This window comes from Amphiura filiformis, chromosome 3 (genome assembly GCF_039555335.1).
Source record: "Amphiura filiformis chromosome 3, Afil_fr2py, whole genome shotgun sequence".
NCBI classification, from domain to species: Eukaryota; Metazoa; Echinodermata; class Ophiuroidea; order Amphilepidida; family Amphiuridae; genus Amphiura; species Amphiura filiformis.
In genome coordinates this window covers 45,374,227-45,401,284 of record NC_092630.1, presented here as the reverse complement: position 1 = coordinate 45,401,284, position 27,058 = coordinate 45,374,227, and the positions used below count along the sequence as shown (strand labels likewise).

The 27,058-nt window shown below is 36.6% G+C and overlaps 2 protein-coding genes across 2 annotated transcripts; both read left to right on the top strand.

Moving 5' to 3' along the window:
* The first annotated feature begins 203 nt into the window (after positions 1-203).
* Positions 204-2,777, top strand: LOC140148595 (uncharacterized). The gene is made up of 2 exons (XM_072170603.1): positions 204-313; positions 991-2,777. Exon 2 carries the CDS (start codon positions 1,005-1,007, stop codon positions 1,836-1,838), a length of 834 nt encoding a protein of 277 aa, XP_072026704.1. The 5' UTR covers positions 204-313; positions 991-1,004; the 3' UTR covers positions 1,839-2,777.
* Positions 2,778-7,066: 4,289 nt separating this feature from the next.
* On the top strand, positions 7,067-26,883 carry LOC140147283 (uncharacterized). Its single transcript, XM_072169061.1, has 9 exons — positions 7,067-7,301; positions 16,373-16,468; positions 17,512-17,607; positions 18,126-18,296; positions 19,294-19,422; positions 22,497-22,634; positions 23,880-24,008; positions 24,323-24,451; positions 26,729-26,883. Exons 1-9 carry the CDS (start codon positions 7,166-7,168, stop codon positions 26,881-26,883), a joined length of 1,179 nt encoding a protein of 392 aa, XP_072025162.1. The 5' UTR covers positions 7,067-7,165.
* The last annotated feature ends 175 nt before the right edge of the window (positions 26,884-27,058 follow it).

The window sequence follows — 27,058 nt, the reverse complement described above, 5'->3', positions numbered from 1 at the left end:
AGTGACCTTTGTTTGAGTAAAATAATTTTATCATTATTTTGAAAGCCAGATTCTATGCTAAGCAGATACAACATTTACAACATATTTGAATATAAAAGAGTGAAAACGTTCCCTCCCAGGGTTTGGCATTTTGCCATTTCGAACGTGTACTTATTTCAGTGAGCTTTTGAAACAAGGTTATGTATTTTTGTCTACACCACTGCCAGTAAACAAAATCCACACACGAAGTAGAAGCTGTGTATCCATTGACGTTACTTACGTACTGGTCAAAATACTTGTAAGTCATCGTTTTAATTTTGGAGGAACTGTGAAGGTAAGCATTCCATTGATTATTTGATTACTTTTAGTGTTCGATTTCATGATTAACATACATTCAGCCACTGCCAGCTGGGTTTTCTTCTGTTTATTTGAGTCGACTTGACTTGCAAATGATAACATGACCTAGTTAAGGAAGCTTTTTGAAAATCCCAGTATACTTTATCATGTGAAGTAAAGACAAAGTCGCGCCTACGTTAGAAGACGTTCTAATTATGTTGTCTTTAGTACAATGCACAGGCTGTCTGGCAATGATTATTCATGTTATAGTAAAGGTACCTGATAGTGCCGCAGTACATGTATGTACCACAGAGGATTAACAAGACATCAAAGCATTATATTAGTAAAACGTTGAAGGTCAATGTATAGCTTACTTTTGCAATCCACAGTTTATTATACCAAAGCATGACGGGTCTTGCGTTCTAAGCATGCTCAAAATACCAAGGAGTCTTTCACACGGATGAATAGTATTTAACTAATCAAATCTAAGCTTCGTCTTATTCTCGATATGCCAAAAAACCTCATTAACCCATATCATACCAATCAAGCGACCAATCCATCTAACACATCCTATACATGTACCATGGTACTAATCTTACATCATGATTATGATCATATACGAGAATTTTCACAATGTAATACTGCAGTGAACTTTGAATCTATTTTTGTTTCCAGAACTCTGTCAAGATATGTGGCTGTCAGTTATATTTCTGTTGGCTGCCTCTTGCAGTTCTATAGTATGGACGCAGCCACAAGATGCTACTCAAACCACGAATAGCTGCCATCTTTGTTGTCAAGGCGCATCTGGATTACCAGGCATTCCCGGAGCAGCAGGAATACCGGGATCTTCCGGACACAACGGTCTTCCAGGAAGAGATGGAATGAAGGGTGAGAAAGGTGAACTTGGAGTCAGTGTGAAGGGTGAGAAGGGAGACATTGGACTCGGACAAATCGGTCTTCCGGGAGGAGAAGGTCTAAAGGGAGAAAGGGGTGCCTCCGGGGTTCAGGGACTTCCAGGAAAGACTGGACCAAGAGGAATTGTTGGAGATCCCGGAGCAAATGGACAACCAGGACATGTCGGAAGAAAGGGAGATAAGGGTGAATCAGGACGCAGTAGGAAGTCGGCGTTCACCGCTATAAAAACTGGCAGTCAATCTGGAAATATTGGTGATGTGGTCACATTTCAAGAGACTCCAACAAATCTGAACAGTGATTTCAGCCTCGAGACTAGTAAGTTCACCTGCCAAGTCTCTGGCACCTATGTGTTCATGTTTGCCATCGGTGTTTATCAGAACACAGATCCGGTAATTTGGTTGACGAAGAACGGCAACCGCGTGTTGAGTGTTCATGCTCGTACAGGAGGGAATAGTGATTATGACCACACTGCCAATTCTGCTATCTTAAATCTGGCAACCGGGGATCAGGTTTGGCTTCAGTTTGCTGTTCACAATGGACGCACTATTCACAGTGATAGTAATCGGTATACCAGTTTTTCCGGATTTCTGCTTTATGATCTCGATTAAAATATAATCCACCTATATGATTATTTCAATATTATTAACAAATGACATCTTTTTTTGGTCATTACTCTACGTAAACGGAGCTTCCATTAAAGTTTGCTAACTCGCTTTTCGGGAATTAGAAGAGACAAAAATGATACAATATGAAGGGTTATAAGAAAGGAGACAATGAACAGAGGAAAGGGGATATTAAAATGGAATGTATATATAGCGTGAGGTAATGCTGAAATACATATAGTTATTTACAACAACGGTATTGGTTTGAAAATGACCAAAAATGTCTTAAAATTGGAAGAAAACAATCGTAACCCATGACACTATAATCGTCAGTAATTGTGTAAATGAAACACTCACATATAAGGTAAGACATTAATTATTATTTATTGGTTTGTTATTGTTGTGTTTTTTTACTTTCTGCAAAAGCTTTATTGCTAATACGAAGGCTTGGTGTGTGTGTGTGGGGTGGGGGTGTTTTTTTAATTCAGGAGAACGACCTCACATCCATATGGTTACTTGCATAAAGTATGCATTGGAATGCATTCTTTCCAAAATCATATACACTAGGCACAAACTTAACGGTAAAAATGTGTAGTTCATAATCTAACAATATATTGAATCGTATTCATGATATTAGAGAGATTGCGATTCCCAAACGCCGTGATCTTACGCCCGTCGATCTATTCAAAACCTCTCATGTCGAAGCGAGGTCGCGTATTTAGCCAGTTTTTAATATTATCACGTTCGAAATGAATGTGGAGACATCGTTGAAAATGCACAAAATTTGTTTGTAAGAAATCACTAATAATAACGCAACAGGGAGGTGTGAAAATTTGACTTCATTCATACGCGCGGTTCATTCGTCATGTTCGTACAGATTGTGCATTGAAATGCATGTGAGATCGGAAGTATAAAAATGACATTGCGATGTGCCTTTTTGATACAAACGGTCCACGTTGAAATGGACATTTGTGCGACATTACGACGGACGGTTCATGAACGTGACTAATTTTTCCGGATTTCTTCTTTATGATCTCGATTAAAATTTGATCTAGCTATAATATAGTTAGATCAAATATTTATATTATGTTTATTCTAATATCATTAACAATAATTCCATTGCCTTAACGTGACGCCCATGAGTTGCCAATACGTCTTATCGGAATTAGAAGAGTTGATCAAAATGATACAATATGAGGGAACATAAGACAGAAGGTAATGAACAGGGGAAAGGGCTATTGGGTGATTCAAATGGGTTATACCATTTTTCACCTTGATATGGCAGTGACGTCAACGCGTTGAGGCAGCTGTTTCGTTCGCACATCTATGAGCATCTTTATCAAATGGTGTATAATTATTGACAAGAAAGGTATTGATATGAATATTAGTTGACCCAATGTCTTAAAATTAAAATTAAACAATCATAACCATGATTTTGATTTAAACTTTTGATCCAATCACAAGGAAATAATTCCTACCTCGGAATTTACAGTTGGTACTCCATCTTTCATCATTATTTACAACATATGAAGATTTTATTTCCAAACCGTGTTAAGTCCACAACCACATGTTTCTCATTTACTTGTGTGATACAATCACAATTACTTTGACAAGTTTGACATTAGCAACAACGAGTTGTACCATCAACAAGCCATTATTTACCATAACAATGCTGCATAACAATATGCAGACTATTGTTCTCATTTGGGAACCAAAGGCCTCACACAGTATTGTTACTGTGCATCCATCCACTGTTTGCTTTGTAATGGTGCATTCAACTGAAATTATAATACCTATTATAGCATCACAACCCATTGCAATATCGCACAGCTAAATCAGAAACATGTGTTTGTGGACTTAACACGGTTCGGAAATAAGCTCTTCATAATCGACAGAAATTTAATATTTACTGTCTGTTGATTTTGTTTACTTCCTGCAAAAGCTTTAATATTAAAATGCGAAATATTTCTTTAATCCAGGCAAACCACCTTATGATATGGTTACTTGCATTTATCGGATACCCTGCACAAAATAATACACGGGCATCAATAAATGAAAATACGTAAAAATCAGCTGATCTAACAATGTATTGAATTGTATTTGTGTATCAATAAATTATTCTATTACAAACAAAAACAAAACATACATGTATAAGTGGCATGAAAGGGACATAAATTAGCAATATCATCGAATACAAGGAATATCCCTCCCCAGTGTTTGACATTTTGCCCTTTTGGACGTGCACTTATTTCTGTTGGGTTTTTTTTTCTAAGACTACATTATTGTTGTCAGTATTATAATACAACAATAATTTGTATACCACTGGTCTGGTCCACTGCCAGTAATTGTAATCTACAGACGTAGTATCCATTATCGTTTGCACAATTCAATTCAAGAAATAAGGCCGAGTTTGAATTCTGAGGAAACTATACGAAGGTAAGAATTAAGAAGGACTACTTTCACTCTATCATTGCATGAGGCATGAAATAGGTCGTGAAATAATATGACTTTTGTTTTATTACCATTAGCATTACCTATAGGCTTGTGCGTTATTGCAATTGGTGTACAAACTAGTCCACTGTGAATTAAAAATATTGTGCGAATGTCATTGTAATATGAACGAATAATGTAAAAGTGCATTGATAGGTTAAGAACAGGACATTCAGAAAAATGAGTTGATATACGATGCATTCTAAAAGGCATGTCATGTTTCTAGGTATTAACATGGTTGTTTTAGGATGGACCCGAGTGTGGGTGGAACACGGGGTGGACGGGATTGTTAATGACCCGGTATAGCATTCATATCTACATACTAACAAAGTATGATGTTTTGCATAACTTTTATTTTGCATAAAGAAACACCGCGCGATGTGTGTTGTAAGGGTGCATACCACCAAATTAATGTCCCTCATCATTTATTAGACATTAGGATAATCATCCCTGAAAACAGAAACATACAGTCATGCAGCGTACACTTATTAAAGTGTGAAACATGTGTTTGAGGTATACTACTCTCAGGTTTGACCAAGAACACTAATTTATGCAGGATACACCCCATGTAGCCTACGCCTATGCGGTAGGTCTGACCAAACACGGAGAAGCTGAAGGTCACTCTGCCCACTCTGTTATTTATCTTCTACCTGACCAGCATGCAAATCCCTCAGAATTTAGACAACCGCAGGTCAAGGCCGTGTAGGCCCTATGTGTTGTTCGGTATCGGCCGCTTTAGGGGCAGAATGGATCCATACGGCCACTGTTCTAATATTCTCTACTTTCAAAGAATAATTTATATTATATGTAGCCTAATACTTTAGGATTGTGGAGACAGATACATATATTGCTAATTCATTTGTTACAAACACAGTCCGCTATATTTTGCCTTTTAAAATATAAGTTACCAATCATTGTGACATGCGCCCTTATCCACAAACACGAACTGCACGGGGTTTCCCAGCAAAACTTGTATTTTTTCATAGTGACCGTAAAGTATGATATTTTGCATATGCAAAACTACATATTTTGCCGAAGTATGTAGTTTTGCATAATGCAAAACTACATACTTTTGGAAAATATGTAATTTTGCATATGCAAAACTACATACTTTTGGAAAGTATGTAATTTTGCATATGCAAAATATCATATTTTGCAAAGGTATGTGGTTTTGCACGCAGCACCGGTTAATGACCGATTGAAAAGTACTGAGCCGAATGAATGGTGGAGAATAATGTACTTGCGCTATGTAAGTGGAATTTCAAAATAAGTAGTAATTAGATAATAAAGGTATTGATTTTAGCCTCTGTCGTAAAACAACGAGGCGAAGCCGAGGTTTTTGACGCCAAAAATAATGATGTCGCCCGTGTTATATGAGACGATAAATACACGACAGCGGCTAAAATCAATACCTTTATTCTCTTTAAACTCTTTCTTTTAAAATGACAGATTAAAGGAGGCTGAATATGTCTATACTTCTAAAACACTTACACCTGAAGTGTACCTGAAAGGTAGTGTTGTAACGAGTTGACTCAAGGCGAAACACCTTTTACCCAAATTCACTTCAGAATGCACAACAAAACACACTGTTTGAATAACTTAACAAAATCTGAATCTTTAATGGAAGGTAAAGTATGATTTAACATTGATTTTGCAAATGAACATAAATACAAACAATCATTAAGAACCAATAAAATACACTGTATAATAGGACTGTTACTTATCCAGCAGCCTCCTTCTTGTTGTTGATTACAAAGTTCTGTTGCACTCAACTCACTTGTCCTACGAAGGTCATAATTGTTCAGCGAAGTGCACTCTTTAGTTGAATTTATATGTCCTTTGTGTATAAATTCCTTATACACACAATAATGAGATGACAATTTCCACAATGGTGCTGCTTTCACCACTCACTCATTTTGCTCCAGGGAACATGCTTTTTTCTGCACTGATCCATTTTATTGACAGATGTGTTGTTTCGTAAACCAGACATGTTCCTGTTTTGGCCTAATAACTTTCTAACGCAGTTCTGCATTGTATTTTATACCAAAGTAATAAAACTATAAATTCCTCAGCTATAATAAATTTTCTTTGTCACTTTTACCTTCTTAAACATCCATGGGGACTTTCAAGTCCTACATCATGCAATACAATGGTCACATTGAGCCATATAGGAATTACCAAGATACAAAAATGGATAGGCCAATGATTGAATTTGTAATTCTGATCAAAACGGAACTCCCCTAAAATGTCTTTATACACAAACTTTTACATGATTACTTGAAAGGGGGTTCCCATCTGATTCTCTCCTCTCTCTCATGAAATAGCTCGGGCACATCACAATAGTGAACTGAATTGCATCAGTGGCTTTTAATTAATGGAAAGAAAGAAAGAAAGAAAGAAAGAAAGAAAGAAAGAAAGAAAGAAAGAAAGAAAGAAAGAAAGAAAGAATTTTCTTCAAGAAAGAAAGAATTTTCTTCAAGAAAGAAAGAAGTTTCTTCAAGAAAGAAAGAACTTTCTTCAAGAAAGAAAGAACTTTCTTCAAGAAAGAAGAACTTTCTTCTAGAAAGTAAGAAAGAAATTAGGAAGGAAGGAACGAAGGAAGGCAAACAAATCCCAGAAACATGTCCCTGCCGCTCCGGGAGGGGAAAACACCGAGAAAAAACATATGACCTGTGATTTGCAAAACTTTTTGACCCCGTAACCTTTGACACAAAACAAAAACGACCTGACCTGTAAACAAATATGGCTGCCTACGCATTGTACGAAAACAGCTTCGCCGCGGAAATTAAATGACAAATTGTTAACAAAAATGCACGTATTCATATTTTTGAGATGATTTTACTATGGCTAGTAATGTAAGGAAAGGTTTAGTTATAGCAGCTGGGGCAGTAGTCTTTGCAGGGAGTGTTTCTGTGGTGCATTTGTGGCGAAAATGGATCCAACGCCGATCACAAAAACTGGAACAACGTATTGAGGATGGTAAGCTTAACTATAGGTATCCTAGGTGAATTCAAATTTGCCATCAAACTGCATCATTTTATATATCAAATTAAAGCCCTTGAGTAAACAAAGCCAAAACTGAAAACCTTTTTTTCATAGCACTTTCCGTAGCAAAGTTACATCTTGTCAAAGCCTTGCGTCTTGTTCCTACGAGGGATGTTGCATAGTATCCAAGAAGAAGAAGAAGAACTAGATGGCACAGTAACTGTGTTTGACCAAACACGAATATCTATGCCCGTGACCACACCTAACTCCGCTCTAAAACACCAACAGGCTGACCCATACTCTCTCTAATGCCCCACCAGACCCTCACTCTCTCTTATACTCCACCAGACACTCACTCGCTCTAAAACACCAACAGGCTGACTCATACTCTCTCTAATACCCCACCAAGCCTTCACTCTCTCTTATACTCCACTATACACTCACTCTCTCTAAAACACCACCAGGCTGACCCATACTCTCTCTAATACCCTACCAAGCGGTCACTCTCTCTTATACCTCATCAGACCATCAATCTCTCTAAAACACCACCAGACTGGACCACACTCTCTGTAATACCCCACCAGACAATCACTCTCTCTTGTACTCCACCAGACACTCACTCGCTCTAAAACACCACCCGGCTGACCCAAACTCTCTCTAATACCCCACCCAACCATCACTCTCTCTTATACTCCACTGCGGGTGACTTATCACCATAAAAAATTATATATTTGGGTCAAGTGAAGTATAGAAAACATATTTATGTAGGTTTCTTTCTTCGGGCACAAGTTTTAAATTTCTATGTAAAAATGCATTGACATTGTCGGCGAATTTGGCTGACCAGCAAATGTGTTAACTAAGGTTTGCCTGGGTTACCTATTAACTACACTTTCTTCTTAAGGTTTCATGCATGCATTTCTGAAATCTCTTGCAGGGGCGATTGCCATCACGCCAATCTGACACAAGATAATACTTTTAGGTGCGGATCCAGGGGGGGAGCGGAGGGCGCGCGCCCCCTGTAAAAATAGCAAAAGTCTGGGTCAGTAGTTGAAGTGGGGTCCTGATTGCCAGATTGGCTGATTCAATCGTCTAGCAATCACAATAATACAGACCTGATTGGCTAATTATGTCAAAATGTTTGTCGTTGGTTGCTGATCATCAATGATCGAATAGCAGCATGTAGACTGATGGACTAGACTGTCATATTGATAAAAAGTATGCCTGCCACTTCCACATACTTGTGCATAATACGGAAGGTCGATTTGTGCCCATAAATGTTTAGGCCTATGTTAAACTGTATGTTATACAAATTGTACAGCTATCATTTCTACCCTATGACGAACCGACATACCTGTAAATCAAATAGCCCACAAAAAACTGGTCATCGCTGGTATTTTTCATGAAGAAAAACGACACTTTTTACGCCGAACATGTCCAAAACACGTCAGCTGACGTACAAGCCTCCCCACGCATGTACATAAACAAGCCGTGTTCATTGTTTAATTGTCACCTGCAGCTGTTCGCAAGAAAACTTTCTGCATAAAATTACCTGGGGTCGTTATCAGGCCTGAGACACACTGGCGCTAGTTTGAGGACAGTCACTATGAGTTACTAATGTCGGCACATGCAGAAAATGCGTGATGGGTCGCCATTTTGTGACTCGTGCAAGCTAACACAAACAAATTATTGGACTTAATAATCTTTTCAAGTTTTAATAAAACGTGCATCTATCATGATAATATTACATTTTATTATTTGAATTACATAAGCTATGTCAATTTTGTGTCCATGTTAATTTTTATATGGATTTACCTGTGTTGATTTTAAACTGTTGTGAACGTGGAGCTACGCAAATTGGCAGGCGATTACCCACCATGCAATGCGAATACACGGAAACGATCCAGTTTAGGATGCATCGCAGTTCCTGTTGTGTAAACCAGGCGTACATTGTAAACCGCCCATCCAACCTGATCGTGTGCACAGGATTTGTGCTGGAGGCTAGTTAATGCGCACAACCAATGCGCAGAAGAAGACCTTGATACTAGGCGGAGCTTACGTTTCACAAGAATGATTGACAGCTGTGAGTAAGTGAAATTCTGTTCTGTGATTGGTACAAAAATATGGTTCTCGTATAAATGAATATATTATCCATGGCTTCAAAATTAGGAACTGTTTCTTCCACAGAGCCCTATATAGGGCTCTATGGTCTCTACTCATCATACACGACCGTAGAAGATCTGGCCAGCGACGACGCTTGCCAATCAGGCTAGCTATTTGTACGGCGTGGCCTCTCATGCTTTTTATTATCTCTGGTCTTGTCACGCTGGTAGATTCGCCCACCTGTGATTACTGACCTGGATCTGACAGAAGATTGTGGAATTTACGATTTTCAGCAGCAGGATTTTATGAAACTGCCAATATTTGCAAGTATTCTGAAGGATCGGTAATAATTAAAATATTTTTCATGGTGTCGGTAGTGCAAGTTGAAGTTAGTGAATTTGTGGTTTTGTATGTTATGTGCAAGAGTGTTTTCAGGAAGCGTAAATAGGCAGGCCGTTATGCTAAGCTCTCCATCTTATATGTAAGTTCAATGACGACTGGACACATCACACGGTAGTGTGATGTGTCCAGCCTGGATATAGATAAAAAGCTTAAAAAGTTACCTTTTCAGATGTAGCTTGCGATGCCATCACTGCGTCTTCATTCAGCAGGGATGCAGGATATTACCTCTCGCCATCTACGATGATCTGCTGACACTTGGCCACCCACCGGGTGGTCAGGTGACCGGAGGAGTACAAGCATATGCTGAATAAAGACGCTGTGATGTCGTTGCAAGCTATAATGTACGTCTTTGCTCTACTCAGGCTCTGAAAAGGTCACTTTTTAAGCTTATATTGAGGTATGAAGTTACTCCATTTCCGGAGGTTCTGCGCCCGAGCGCAAAACCTCCAAAACCGGAGGTTCTGCGTATAACGCGGCGTCTTAAAAACTCCGTTTTGGAGGTTTTATGCATGGACGACAGTGACTATTATTATAGTTAAAAACCACCACAGGGTGCGCAAAAACTCCAAAATCGGAGTTTTTGCGCCGGTCGCAAAACCTCCGATATTGGAGTTTTTGCGCATCAAAACTAATGTTATAATAATTGTTTAAACATGCTTAATCTTAATTACTTTTAGTATACGCAAAAACTCCAAAATCGGAGTTTTTGCGCCCGTCGCAAAACCTCCGACTTTTATGTGTACTTTTTGTGTTTTTATCCTTGGTATGAACCTAAATAAAGTGAAATGAAATGAAATGAAAGATATTTGTAGTTAACCAAAAATATCACTCAAAATACAGGCTCAATGTTGGTTTTTAATCCTTTTGGCAAAAAACAAAACAAATTAAATTATATTGTTTTGCTTTTGATCATCATGCCGTTTCAAAAGAAACTTCGCGCGGTAAGGTTTTGCATATTTTATTTCAAATTCAAACGCACCGCCAATGAGTGAACCTACGTGAAAGAAACTTGGCAAAATTGATAATGGGAATATTCTAAGGATAATCCTGGGGCTTAAGACATCTGAAGCAATATGCGAGTATATGAAATGCGATTAAACATCCCCTCCTTGCGCGTGTATCGACTTTAATTTGTTTCCCATTGTCATACTTGGATACACACTGACCACAGAGTGTTTTCTTTACTGAATTAGTTGTTTTGTTCTTTTGTGTTAAAGGACCATTGAAAGAATATCCAATTTTGAAGTCAGCTTTTCAGAAATCGCCCAATATGTATTGGATTTCGCGGGTGAGATTTTCAAAGTCTTTTGGAGATTTTGGAGTTTTTGCGTATACTAAAAGTAATTAAGTTTGGCATGTTTAATTATTATAACATTAGTATTGATGCGCAAAACCTCCGATCTGGGATTTGCGACGCAAAAACTCCGATTTTGGAGTTTTTGCGTATACTAAAAGTAATTAAGATTTAGCATGTTTAAACAATTATTATAACATTAGTTTTGATGTAAAAACTCCAATATCGGAGGTTTTGCGACCGGTAAAACCTCCGATTTTGGAGTTTTTATGTATACTAAAAGTAATTAAGATTAAGCATGTTTAAACAATTTTATAACATTAGTTTTGATGCTTAAAAACTCCAATATCGGAGGTTTTAGTGACGAGCTAAAAACTCTGATTTTGGAGTTTTTGCATGTATACTAAAAGTAATGAAGTTAAGCATGTTTAAACAATTTTTATAACATTAGTTTTGATCATAAAAACTCCAATATCGGAGGTTTTTCGACGGCTAAAAACTCCGATTTTGGAGTTTTTATGTATACTAAAAGTAATTAAGATTAAGCATGTTTAAACAATTTTATAACATTAGTATTGATGCTAAAAACTCCAATATCGGAGGTTTTGCTGTGAGTATAAAAACTCCGATTTTGGAGTTTTTGCGTATACTAAAAGTAATTAAGATTAAGCATGTTTAAACAATTTCATAACATTATAGTTTTGATGCGCAAAAACTCCAATATCGGAGGTTTTGCGACCGGCGCAAAAACTCCGATTTTGGAATTTTTGCTTATACTAAAAGTTATTAAGATTTAGCATGTTTAAACAATTATCATAACATTAGTTTTGATGCGCAAAAACTCCAATATCGGAGGTTTTGCGACGGTATAAAAACTCCGATTTTGGAGTTTTTGCGTATACTAAAAGTAATGAAGTTAAGCATGTTTAAACAATTTTTATAACATTAGTTTTGATACATAAAAACTCCAATATCGGAGGTTTTTGACGGGAAGTATAAAAACTCCGATTTTGGAGTTTTTGCGTATACTAAAAGTAATTAAGATTAAGCATGTTTAAACAATTTTATAACATTAGTATTGATGCTTAAAAACTCCAATATCGGAGGTTTTTGACGGGTATAAAAACTCCGATTTTGGAGTTTTTGCGTATACTAAAAGTAATTAAGATTAAGCATGTTTAAACAATTTTATAACATTAGTATTGATGCGCAAAAACTCCGATTTTGGAATTTTTGCTTATACTAAAAGTTATTAAGATTTAGCATGTTTAAACAATTATCATAACATAAGTTTTGATGCGCAAAAACTCCAATATCGGAGGTTTTGCGACGGGCGCAAAAACTCTGATTTTGGAGTTTTTGCGTATACTAAAAGTAATTAAGATTAGGCCCTAAGCATGTTTAAACAATTTTATAACATTAGTTTTGATGCGCAGAAACTCCGATTTTGGAGTTTTTGCGCACGCTGTGGTGGTTTATTAACTATAATAATAGTCACTGTCGTCCATGCGCATAAAACCTCCAAAAACTGAGTTTCTCAAGACGTTATCGCAGAACCTCCGGTTTTGGAGGTTTTGCGCTCGGGCGCAGAACCTCCGGAAATTGAGTAACTACATACATGTTATATGAGATCGACTAGTCTATCCTCAATCCAGGCCACATAAACGGACAATGGATATGAGGATAGAGCTTGGAGCTATCAGTGAAGCATGACATTACATGAGGCAGTTGACCTTTTTGGTAAATCCCATTTAAGGCAGCTGTGTACTCTAGACATTGTTTCTTTCGCAAAATTGAGTTTTGTACTTTGTTATGTTTTTTATAAATACAAGCAATGAAAATCCAGATTTGTAAACTCCAACTGCAATATTTTAAGGATTTTATTTCACTATTCCACTCGTGTTTGAAATTGAAAAGGAAACAGAATCTTTGTTGTACCAGCAGGGTACACTTGCACAACAACGCATCGCGTTGCATCGCGCAATTTGTTAATGCACAAATACGCTACGCATATGCGATGCTTATCTGCATGCGCTGCGCATCTTATGGAAACACCACGGAAGCACAAAAACCTAGTGGTCAAATGGCTCCGTTTTAGCTGATAAAATGTGGGTTTTTTCAAGTTCTTTCCCCGATTTAAATATCAAGTTATGAATGGATTTCGCTCAAACTTCTCAAGGGGCTGTGGATTTACCCGATGTTTATGTAATGTAAGGTAGAAAAATAAAAACTGCCGCATTCTCCTGCGAGATTTGATGAAAGTGCAAAATGTGACCGCTTTAAACTTCAACGGCCATTATTTCAATGTTCATTTTCTCGGTAAAATGACGATTTAGGTACACGATAACTCAATAAATAGAGCATCTATAGGTAAGCAAATATGATCATCGTCAAATATGATCATCGTAAAAAGCATGATCGACTCAAGAAACCATTTTCTCATTTTTTTTATATTTTGGTCTATTTCCGATTTTAGGCATCATTTTGTGCAAATAGGTGTTTGTGAATTTTAAAAGTTCAATTTGATGCCTTATATGGTCAATATCTCAAAAAATAAGGCCAATATCAAAAAATAAAAATAAACGTTTTTTGTTATGATACATGTACCTAACAAATATTGCCAAAAACTCACTTTTTTGTGATTTTCTTCATAATTGTTGTTTTTACCCCAAATCGGTATTATATTAAGATTTATTGATGTCTTGCCTTCATAAAAATGTATACTTTTATATGTCATGTTATTGCACTTTTACTACATGTATGTCTGAGAGTGTGATTTCAAATGACAACATCTCAAGGCAACCCGCAAAGGCTTATGGGATTTACTGAAAAGGTCTTAAAATTTAGCAAACTTTGCTCTGAAAATACAGATATTAAAGTCATCAAAATAAATTTTGGAACATTAAACTTCACAGATTGTTTTGATGCATTTGAAAATTGGGGAAGATTGAGTCATTTGAGTGAATGAAGTTCCATGCTCTCTTTCTATCCACACAGTAACTATTGCGTCGTCGTGGATAGTACTGTGCGTAGGTAGATTTCTCTATCAAGTTGGTCGGCATAGAACGGCACTCTTGAAGAGAACACAAAGACAGTTCGGCGACATCGGCGTACGATGTATGTCGCTCATTAACAGGGTGCTCGCGTCAGTCGGAGCGAAAGACCGCCAAACTTCTCTGGAAGCTAGTTTAATTTTGTAAAAATATAAATTTTCAATAAAAAATGGATACCGGTACGTATTTCAACTAAATGGTAGTTTTCACAGTCAGATTTGCCCCTTTTAATCATAAACCGGACAATGAAAATCGCTATTTATTATCAATTCCAGCGTAAACAGTGCTTACTTGCTTGAGAATTCTCCCCGGGAGAATTCTAGCTTTGAATTTGCTCACCGATAATGCTTCACATTCGAGGCTAGAGTCCTAAGCTATTGAAATCTGGTAGAAATCAAAGTATCATGATACCGTGATAGCAGTTGAAGTTCAGAAGTAAAACGGCTGTTTATGGTGGTGCTAAAAATGATGCTAAAATTGCATGACAACTAAAATTAAGACTTCAAAATAGGCAAACTTTGCTCAAAAGGCTCTGACTCATCAAAATAACTTTCATCCAAATTTTAAAATATCGACTGTGAGTTGCAAAAAATGTCATCTACCAATCTACCAATATGAACTCTAGAATTTATTGAATACTTATAAACATCTACTATAAATAATTTTGAGTTCAACGGAATGCGTTCATCATGATTAATATATTTTTTTCTTTATTAAACATTTGACTACTATCATAATAAACCTCATTAAGATGTGATGTCATATCTTGTTATTTGTAAACACACTGATGCAAATATAGGTCATTAATTAGAGAATAAAGGTATTGTTTTTAGCTGCTGTCATGCATCTATTGTCTCATATAACACAGGCGACATCATTATTTTAAGTAAAACAAGGCCAAACTGAGTTGTTTTACACTAAAAATAATGATGTGCATCTATCGTTTCATACAATGTATAATACGGGTGCTAATTAAATAAAAACAATACCTTTATTCTCATTCTTAAACACTTTCAAGTAAAAAATATCACATGTACACCAAATTTTAATCAAATCAAATCCTGCATTTTACAAGGAATTACCTAAGGTTCATACATACTCACGATATAACGACGTTTCTGATTGGATTTGGGCCCTTTTTTTAGGGCCCGTTTATGACCAGTACGCAGGGCATAAACAAGCTGCGTCACGCAGCGTTGGAACCCAATTAACACGATCCACGATTTGCTAATGTTGCGTACACGCGCATGTCACCGCGCCCATCTCACGCGGAGCGCAAAAGATGACGTGTATCACGCGTTGACTCCCGGCCGTTGACCTCATAAGCCTAGCTGCTTCCTGCAAGTAGGCTTACTCATTTTCTTCAATTTATGAAGGAAGACGGTATGGAAATGTTATTTAAACTTGTAAACCCTTATTATTTTCATCTGTATTGAATTGCTAAGAATGTTGGGTATGTATGATTCATAGGATTTCGGGCATGATCGCTGTTTACGCCTCGGGCATAAACAGCGATCATGCCCTCAATCTATGAATGAACCCCTAACTTAGAATTGATCAGTCCTGTTATTGCTTTGCGTCTCTGATTGGTTCACATAATGAGTATGCATAATTGCGTTGACGTGCATGTGCTGAACCGTGTTATATCATGCCATATCAGAGCCAATAAGATTGCAGGAACGTTCTCAAGTGTTTAAGAAATTGACTGCAAAGTGCGTAATTATTCCAGGCTCACACATAAATAACCTGTATTTGTATCGTTTCTTAATGTACAAACAAACACACAATCACCGCAAGTAAGCCTGTGTACTTGTCTTTTGAACAAAAAAGTATATGATTATTTTCATGAAACAAATTTGTAAAATGGCGGAACTGAAATACAAATAACTTTGTGCCATCTGTTTTACAGTTATTGCATGAAATTGTCTGGTTTTGTGTGGGACCTGCAGTATTTTTCCTCAGAAAAAAAGACCACTCCAATTTCATGCAATGACCTCAAAACAGATACTAGTACATGTACTGTAGTAGCATGCAGTTATATTGTCTATTTTATAAAATATATGTTTTGGAGTTGAGTTTAACCCAAAGTGTGGACAATTTCGAGGGCTGTTTGGTGTACATGGAGAAATGAACTAAATGGCCGAAACACAAGTTCAGCGCCTTGTGTAGCCAATACAGTATACTTACAAACTTGTTCTCATTTGCTTTTGTCTTAGGCATTGGTATGGAACAACTGTCAATACTAGCCAAGTCATCCAATGTGAGTTTGCGTAGGAGTGCTGAACAGTTGCTGCTGGACCGCATTACAAGAAGTAAGATGACCAGTAGAGATCTCCCAACAAGAGAAATCCATATCTGGTTCCTCACTCCTCAGTTAGGTTTCTCATGTATGACTCCATTACGCAAAATGAAATTGAAAATTTAGAAGTTATCAGTTGCTATTTTTGTATAAACTCCAAAAATGTGACTTACCATGACCAAGATATAATCCAAATATGGCATAAACATTGACTGACAGGATTATTTGTTCACATATGTTGTACATGTACATGTGTCACAATCAGTATTTGTTTTGAGAACAATCCCCTTTTTAAACATACATTTAATGTTATACAGTACAAGACAAAATGAATTCACAAAAACAGAGTGATTGACTCACCCAGGTGATGCAATTTATGCAAGTGACCTGAGTTGCCGGGACTCCATGTAGGTCTGCTGTAGTTTATTCATTGGTGAATGAATGGGTCTTTGAGTAGAAACCCTAGTCCACCCAAAGTTCATCTATGGAAGTAAGCTTTAACCACTAAGTACTGAGCAGTGTTTGGTTAATAGTTCATTCTGTCTTGTACTGTACATTTTAGTACCAAGGTCCTGTTCTTTATTACAGGCAATTCACTTTTACCTCATGACCGGGGCTGCCTTGGTGCAGATCATGTCTAACATTGGATTCTGATTGGATTATATAAAAAGTATTGAGATGAATTGAGAACCAGAGGTCCATTTCACTAAACTTCCATCTCAAGTATCTCAAGTAACCATTCGCAAGTTATGAATGTCCTTACTACATGTAGACGTAACTTTATGAAGGGTCCCTGTAGTAAATCCCTTAACGAAGGGTATTTATGGATTTTACAATGTGTCGTAAAATACAATTTTACAAAGAGTTTAGTGATGTGGACCCCAGCTTTCAGTTTGAGGATTGAGATGTGCGAATTTGCTTCATTTCTTACTTTCCAAAATTATACAAATTTCAAGTGAGATCAAATGTGCCACAACTGTGTAAAGAAATTTAAAACATAATTGGGATTTGTCAAAATTAATAATTGGCTATGATCTCTTTTTATTTTTAACTCAGGAGAGAATTTCAAGTTTGTTTTGCTGTGCTGTAGGAGTCAAGATGAAGAACAAGTCCTTAAAGCCTGCACTGTGTTATGTGTAATCCTCAAAAGTGGTAAGTACTAGACTACTGTAGATACAAAATGGAGTATATATACATGTATAGAAGGCTGCATCAGTAAACGTCATTATCAATATCATTGTTGTCACGTATCATTATAATACAGTTTGAAATGGAAAATTGTACTTATTAAATGCAGTGCTATTATTTGTGTGGATGTCCACAATTATTCTGTAATTTTCACACTGTTCTGCTTCAGCTACACTATTTTGCAAAGACCTTTCACACTGGCCGACGGATAGCATGAAAAGTGCTAGGTCACGCCTGTGTCATGTAATGCTACAATGTACGCAGATTGTTCGACGAATGAAGTGCTGATGTGATTCAAATAGCCAATCAGAACCCACATTCATGTTCACCCCATGAAGTGTGCCAAATCTGGCAGTGCAAAAGGTCTTTGCATTTCATGGGTTTTTTTTTTACTATAATGAATGAAATGCCCATGATACCCCTCCTGAGGTATATGTATTATGTTAATTACACTGTAATACTGAATGGATCTTATATTCAAGTTGACTACAGGTCTGGTGGAATGGACACATATATTCTTAACACGTTAGCTGACTGTCTTGTACGTTCTATGGATGCAAGTAGTTTTGCAAAAAGGACCAGCGATACATCAGCACCTGAACGAATACAGCGTATGACTTTGGCAGCCATCTTTGATTTCATCTGTGATTCAGGTGAGAGGTGAAATTAGATAAGTAGGCAACATGTTGTTGTTTTTTTCTGAAAAAAAGGGGGTTTCTTGTTTAAAAAATCAGTTCTATTTTCTGGTTTAAAGTCTTTGATGTTTGTGTTCATTTGATATGAAGTATATGATGAGACAAGGCTAAGGGTGATTTCCCCTCAAATTTCACAAAATTCCCCCTGACAAATATTTGTCAACTAAAAAAGTGGTTGCTGTGAATCTGTACAAAATTCTCATATTCTAAAAAGTGCATGTGTGCATAAAATGAAATAGCATCAGTAGAACTGTGTATACTTGGTGTTCTTAAATTCATTTGTTAGATGGCCACAGCGGGGCTAAACACATTTCAAACTTACATGCTTGATGACCAAATACACACCACTTGTTTTCCTTGAGGTGTTCAAGGGCCAAATATCAGTGGTTGGTGGGCCAGATTTGGCCCACAGGCCGCCAGTTGAGAACCCCAGGTATATAGTTTTTATACTGTAAAAGTGGAAATTTTCACACTATCCAATCAACTAACTGTGAAATAACAATGCACAAATAAACTCCTTTTGTGCATGCTATAGTAGGTCAATGTAATAAGGAAACTGAAAATTGCAAAATCAAATATTAGTGAAACCATTGTGTAAAATTTGTGCTAAAATTTTCACTTTTACAATAATAATAATTGCAATGTCATTTTTGTCAAAGAAAATTTCTGTTATACAAAAGGTTTATAAATTATTTCAAATTTGTGCATGGTCTTTAAAAGCAACTATTTATGTATAGATTGTTTAACCCTAACCCTCCAAGTAGTTTTTGACTATCAGAGAGGAAAGAAGGAATGAAAAAGGAGAGAATATGAATAAAGACGTTTTGTGGTACCCTTGCTCATTGGATACATGCATGAGTAATGGTTTTTCTTTGTTACATTTTGTTAGATTTGGCATGGTTACAATTAATGTCATTACTCTTGATTTACCCATTTTATGTGTTTATTGATGCAGATGAGAAGAAAGAACTTCTTTTGAATGAAACAGAGAGTGTCAGTGCCATATTGAATCTTGTGCAGCAAACCAGGAGTAAAGAGGTGTTACGCTATGCCATGTTCTTGCTACATCAGATGGCAAAGTGCGGTAAGCATGTAAATTTGTTCATACAATACTTGAAAGATTCTTAATTTGGGTGATTATTAAATAGTCTAATATGCAAATCAGTGACACCATCAGAAATTTAAATTATTATACTTAGTTCTTAACTGTTCTTGGGTTAGTATGATGAACAATTAAAACCTAGAGCAGCCAGGGCACATTAACATTGAAAAAAACATACCAAAAAATCAGTGCATCAGGCCGGATTTGAACCGACGACTTTTGTATACTAACATGACACTCTAGCCAACTGAGCCACAGAGAAGAGTGGAAGATTGATTAGAGCGTCACAACAGTCAGCTTTTTGAGTCCGGCCAGATGCATTGGTGTTTTTTAATGTTAATGTGCGCTGGCTGCTCTGGGTAAAGATTAAAATTTGTTCATCCTATCAACCCAGAGAACTAATATAATAATTCATCCCTATGTGACTTTGTGTATTTGTTATAAATATGCAGTTCTGATACTTTCTGCTAGGAATGTGATGAGCATCATTCGAACCTAATACCTATAGATTTCAATCTTCCGCTTTTCTTGATTAGAGCGTAGTGCTAGTAATACAAAGGTCACTGGTTTGAATCCAGCCAGATGCACTGGTTTTGGGTTTTTTTCCAATGGTAATGTGCCATACCTGCTTTGGGTAAAGATTTAAATTTGTTCACCATCTGAAGTTGTTACCTGTTTTATGGTATCAGTATTAATTTAAGGGAAGTCAAAGTGGAGTATAACCTAGCAGTATTTGCACTCAAATATTGAGACAAATAAAGCAGACACACAAGAGGAATGGGAACAGGGTTGTGTCTTCAAGCTTGATAAATAATGGGCTTATGATCCTAAGGGGTGTCATTTCTGCCTCATGTGCATAATTTTTCTCAGGACAGAGAAAACACCCAAAATGTTTGTTTGATATATTATTGGCCTTAATTCAAGAACCACAACACCTATTGAAATATAAATGCAATTATTGGCTTCCTTGACTCATTTCCTATAAGATCAATGTATTAATATTAATAAGAAGTACACTGCAGTTAAAGTTGAAAAGAATGTTGTCGCATTTTATTTGTTGATTGTCCCAGTGGACCTGGAGGTAACTTACTTGGGAGCAGGGTTTTGTTTTCAGGCTTAATATAATATGGGCTTATACTTTGATCAGCTCGTAATCGGCGGGAACTGTTAGGCTTTTATCATTACGCCGAAAAATAGATCCACATGAAGAGTAATATAGTTGACCTGTCTGGTCTATATTGTGTGTATTAAATGAAATAGGTAAAGTATAGGACTTTAATTAATAATATGTGATACTTCTGACGAGATGTCACAAGACAATTCTCCAAAGAAAACATATTGATATTAATCCGCTATGTTATAAGGCCCGTCAATTAAGAGCTGATTAAACTGTAATATATTTTATTGGCTAACTAGGGTTAAGGGTCAACTGTAAATTCCTTACTTGTTGATGGTAAATAAGTATAAAAATGATGAGGAAGAGCCAGTGTGGTCAAAGAGAAAAAGTTTAATGTGCCCTTGTGCACTTAGTATACTGTCACAAACCGCCCAGCCATTAGGCAAAAATTCATCAAAGTATTCTGCGCTTCCTTCAAGTCAGCTCATGCCGAGCCTCCAGCCCATGATCCTGTGGTGAAAAGGAGAGCGCACTAGTGCAAAGACCAAAAGAGGTCTTGAAAACAATTTAAAGTTCGTCTGGTAACAATACTTCCCCATCAGGTCCATGAGACTAATGAATTACTTTTATAAGCTAGTCTCATATTATGTAGACATGAATCTACCTGCAAATGTTGCCATTTTAGATTCAACATAGTATTGTACATGTTATAGTAAAACATTTCAATAGGTTCAATATCACTTCACTGTATGACTTTTAATCATATCATATCATTTTATTTGCCAGTAAAAAAACACATATACATATAAAATATTGCACAATATCAAAATTACACATAAATATATAAATTACACATACAAAGATATAAAAATGTAAACCATGGAAGGTCATAAAGCAAGAAAATGAAATTGAATTGACCCATGTTGGAGAAAATAGAGAGATGGCATGCCTTAACCAGGAACAATTTAAACAAAGGACAAGAGAACCCCTGGCAGGGATAGCCAGATAGTGACAAAGTCACTTTCAAAGTGGCTAAACCTAATTGGTTCCCACAGGAACACAGACAAGCAGCACAGGGGAACGGGGCAAAGGATGAATCTACCTACATTCTCCAACATAAGATGAGGCTTGATAATACAATGTAAGCACAACCTTTAGATGACACAAGTGCAATAAGTGAACTCATATTATATGAGTTTGTTCAGTCATTTGAGTTTATCAGTTTTTTCCCACTCAATTCTGTCATAATCATAATCTGTTATTCTTCTCTTTCTGTTGCTGGTGTCAACAAGATCGGCGCCTTTTCTCCACAGTTTATTTAGATCTTCATAGCTAGTTACTGTCACTTTCTTTTCCGGTGACTTGCATGAGACAAGTTACCTTTCCCTCCCAAGTCCATACATTCTTTATCCAAGGGGCCTTTTGGGACAACTCCTTTGCTTTGCCCAGTAAGTGCTGTGTTAATGCTGTCAGGTGCTCTTGTATTCCCATTTTCTGTCCTTTCAGTTTTGTTCTCTCCCTCATTATTTTGCTGCGGGTGTTGTAGGTTGTTAATTTAACAATGATAGGCCTGGGTTTTCTACCTTGCTTCCCTAGGCGATGTGACCTGTCAATGTCAGTGTCCTTGATTGTTACCCCCAACTTGGTGGCAGTAAATGTCTTGATCAATTCATCTTGTATTCTCTTTCTTTTCCTCGGGTATCCCTGTTACCAACAGACAATTTCTCCTCGAATATTGCATTTGCCTTTCAAGCTCCCAGCTTTTTTCTTCGATGTTAGAAAGAAGAAAAGTCAATTGATCCTGTTGATCAGCACTATCTCTTTGTAATTTAGTGTTCAAAATATATTTTATATTTGAATGAAATAAAGATGAATGAATGAATGCACTTATACCTCTGTGACAATATCACAAAATTTGTTTTTGTGTGATTATTTCCAGGTTCAGCTCATGGTTATATGATTCAATCTGGTGCTATTCCAGTGTTTGCTAGTTTGTCTGTCAGTCAGCATGGAGATAATGTATTACAGAAATTATGCTTCCAGATACTTGTCATTCTCCTCAATACGCCAGGATTAAGTAAGTATCAGTAGGGAAAAATTAGGGATTGAATCATGTTTCACCGTTGTTCATCACCGTTTAACAAAAGTATGTCTGCTCCGTGTGCGTGGCTTATTTCACAAAGGCAGCTGATACTGCCCGAGTGAAGTAAAGTATGGTACACAGACACGCCAGACGCGAGTTGTTAAACAATTGTGAAACATGATTGAATCGCTTTCATCAACGAAGACAAGATAAAGATTGTGTAATTCACATCGTTATTTCCTGAGGAATGTCAGTTAGTCATTGTCATTCAACATTATTAGATGATCAGTGACTTCTCTGTTGATATCAGGAATAAAACTACATAATTAAATTGCAATGTTTATCCATAATGAATTCAACATTTTCAGACATGACCAATTTTACATGCTCACATGTAGCATATAAGCTACTTTATAGTGTGGATTCATCACCAATTAACAATGTTTGGCTCCTGTAGAGGAAGAGTTGTTGAATTCATATGCAAAATGCAATAAACGAAACATACCCTGTTTTTCCGCAAATGAGTTCATCAGGATTGTCAATGAAATATTAAGTTCAAAATTCTTAGAGCAAATCCAATTTTGATGTTACATACCTCGATCAATGACAGTTTCGTGCTAACAAATTGAATGACCAATCCTTGCACCTCGACGGCTGCTACCTGCTGGAGCTGACGTTGGTGGCGCTGTTGGTTTTAGGACTTGGTCATATTTGTGCGAAAGAAAGTAGTTAACATGGTTAACCCTGTTTTTATTTATTTGTTTATTTCGTTTCACTGCAGGGATACAGGAGTATCAGTTTCCATGCTGAATGGGCAATTCCAATTGAAATCCATTCAACTGGAGCCACCCATTTGAAATTTGTGCCCCCTGTGTGGAAGATTAAGATTAAGGTCATGTCTTCCATAAAGGGTATATGGATTTCAAAATATCCCAATTGGCATTGATTGTGTTTTGCATCTGAACTCTTTCAACATACTCCATCATATTTGCATGTCATTCATTGGGGAAACAATATGTATAATTTAAGCAATTCTTACCCACTCGGAGCTCTCTTTGTGACTATACAAAATGAATTATTCTTCAACTTTACACGAAGTTTGTGCAATAATTTTTCAGAGAGACGATTTTCATGGTGGTTCTTGTTGTGCATGTAGTGCATAACTTTGCTGGTAGAGAGTTCACAATCTGAGTGTTAGGTCTTAAATTTACTAATTGAATTTGATAAATTTCTTTATAGATGTTGAGGTTTTTCTGAAGCAGATTGCCACCCAGCGAGTCCTTATTCGTGCAGCGGTGTCTTGTAAATCTGATGATGGAGAGCTTGCCTATTGGGCAATAGCTTTGCTGCATGAATTTGCTATACACTGTAAGTCTCTGTTTTCCAATTCTTCTTTTTTATCATTTTTTATTCTTGTTTGTTTGGCATACATTCTTATAACTTTGATGAAAGCATGCTAAACATGAATCATTTTGTATTATGTGAAATTCATCAGATCATGGCCAATGGCTAGGTAACTTCCTTTTTTAATTAGGATCGCCATCGATCATAGGGCTCTCCTTCTTCATTTAAAGAATAAACAAGCTCGATATGGTCTTTACTGAGTTTGTATTCTTGATTGTAAGCAATTTTAAATGGAGTTATATATAATTGACAAATATTCGCTTTCTTTTATCCAACAGCAAACACCAAGCATTATCTGTATACCATGCCGTTCCTGTTGGGTAATTTACAGAAAGCGTTGAAATCCAATCCAGCGCAGGTACAAAGACTTATACTCAGGATCATCTCCTTCATGGCTTTACATCATGGTAGGTAGACATTTAAGGTATTAACAATGTGAATTAAGTGATGTGAAGTAGGCGAAAAGATAGTAATTACTTCGTTGAATAGATTATCGTAGTGAGTAAAAATTCACTTGGTTTTGTCAAACAAAATGGAAATATTTATAGCAATTACTTGTTGCCATCTCTACTGCAGAGACTTAAAGCAAAATTCGAAAATAATATTTTTACATGATTGCAATGTAATGAAAAACGTTTGCGCAATATAGGAAGTAGGCCTACTGCATTGGATGCTCATACAGACACTTCTGCAGGATCCTTTGTATAGGGGCTAATGCAACTTTTGAAATCCGATAATTTTTACCATTCAAATGCTTGAACCTTTTTCAGTGAGATTGCACAGCAACAAATGAGGTGTCAAAATTTGCTGTATAATATGGCGCATCAAGCAAGGGTGTTAATTTCCTCAATACCCTTATGGTTTTTAAAACATGGTGACATTTTCAAGTGTAACAATACTTTTTGTGAGCAGTTTAGTTAAGGGTTTACCGTCGTAACTAAACTTATCGACCAAATTTTTTAAATTGAAATATATTGTACATTAATATGTGTAGATAATAAATCAGTAAAAAAAAACAGGGGTGCGGACCTCACTTTTGAGCTACAGCCGTTTTAAAAGAGGTGTACATTTCCAAAAATCTCTGTACACTTCAATGGCAAAATCAGCAATTTTCCCAAAATATGCCACCTTTTGCGTTGTAGAAAAAAATTGTATTGATCAAATTTTTTAAATTTTATATATGTTATGAAAAAGAAAAAGCTCTTTAAATCGCGCAAAAAAAAATTGGGGGTACCGGACCTGGTTTTCGCGTAAATTGACCAAAATAGGTCAAAAATGCATTTTTTCTGTGACACCATGCGTAGTTAATTGCGTACATGGATATTTTGGTGCGTACCAATTCGCTGGTATACAGCGATCTGATGCCGGATAAGCGTTAGTTTACGATACTGACCACAAAAAAGGAATTGTCTGTTTACGCAGGAAAGTTTTCACTGTAAAAAAAAGTTACCTAAGAAGTTACCATATTAAATAGGAACAACTATTCTAATGATGTCGATTATTAATACTTCATGCCTCAATATTCTTACTAATTTGGTGTATTTTGGTCATAAACGGGTGTAAGAAAGACGCCCGTTCTGCAATCTGCAATCTGCAAAGATATTGTACCAAAGAGTTATCAAGTTACACAAAGTGAGGAATTTTCAGCTTTCACCATGTTCACCTGACTCGATTGACCAAAAGAGGATTTATTAAACATGTTAAGCGAAGTGTTTGACACCATGGCCGGAAGTGTTTGACTATAATAGGCCTACAATTATTATAGGCATAGGCCTACTTAGGCCTACTTAGCATGCTTATAGTGCCGTTTACCGAGAGGAAAACTTTTTTGGTCACAAAAACTATATAATACGGAATTATCTCGAAGTGGATTCATATCGCATAGCAGTTCAATTAAAGCAAAGTTAAACACTGGGTTACCTATAGCTGTAGAAAAACGTTTGGCCTATTAGGCTATAATAATATAATTTTTGTAATTAAATGTAAATGTATACGACACATTTATTTGAAATTGAATAGTTTTGATGGTGTTGTCTATATCGCATGCATTATGAATTATATAGGCCTAGGTCTTTACCCAATAACACAAAATGCTTGAAAGATTTAAATGTTGGATTATAAACTTGCCGTGGTGCGTTTCATTTTGGAAAGTTCTACCAACGTATAACCTTTAATAATAGGCCTATAATATACCGGTAGTGGTTACCCAAAATTTAGGCCAAAATATTATTAAAAAGAATTAACCAATTTATCCAACACTCGTTTAGGCCTAATGTTTAAAAAAAACCTTGATTCTGTGTTTGTTGGGTAGGCCTATAACTTCATACCATCTATTGGACCCTACTGTCGTAAGCCTACTTTCAGGGAGGGGTCCAGGTCCGTATCAGTGGAAGCACGCTGGCAAAATTTGGTTTGTAGGCCTACATGTTATATTTAAGCGGCCATCTTTCAGCAAACATTGTTTTCTTTATTTTGTGGCCCTGGTTATCGCCGGTGCGCAAATATAGCATTGACACGCACAACACGCATCGTTCCCTGCGATGTCTGCAAGCATAACGCCGAAAGCACGACGCTTGGAATACGCAGCGTTGAAAAAGAAGCGCGATAGTCAAGTCGAATCGGGTGACGACGGAAAACCCTTAACAAGACAAAGGCATTATATTATTTTGCTGTATAATTTGCAGATAAATTCAAATCAGAAGTGTTGGATAACAGCCAATTAATGGAACATCTACCTGTGTGCTTAGCCAGTGGTGAGCCTGATATAGTACATTGGGGATTAGTTCTTGTACATGATTTAGCTGTGGCAGGCAGTGATCAGGATGTAGCAGGCAAGTAATGCATAAACAATTGATGAAACATGTGCCTGTGTTTAACCAGTGGTTAACCTGATATAGTACATTGGGGATTAGTTCTTGTACATGATTTAGCTGTGGCAGGCAGTGATCAGGATGTAGCAGGCAAGTAATGCATAAACAATTGATGAAACATGTGCCTGTGTTTAACCAGTGGTT

Excerpts from the sequence above, each read along its gene's own strand:
- LOC140148595 (XM_072170603.1), top strand. The coding sequence starts at position 1,005 with ATGTGGCTGTCAGTTATATTTCTGTTGGCTGCCTCTTGCAGTTCTATA.
- LOC140147283 (XM_072169061.1), top strand. The coding sequence starts at position 7,166 with ATGGCTAGTAATGTAAGGAAAGGTTTAGTTATAGCAGCTGGGGCAGTA. Across the intron at positions 16,469-17,511 it reads GCTGGACCGCATTACAAGAA|GAGAGAATTTCAAGTTTGTT; the intron begins GTAAGATGACCA and ends TTTTTAACTCAG. Across the intron at positions 17,608-18,125 it reads ATGTGTAATCCTCAAAAGTG|TTGACTACAGGTCTGGTGGA; the intron begins GTAAGTACTAGA and ends CTTATATTCAAG.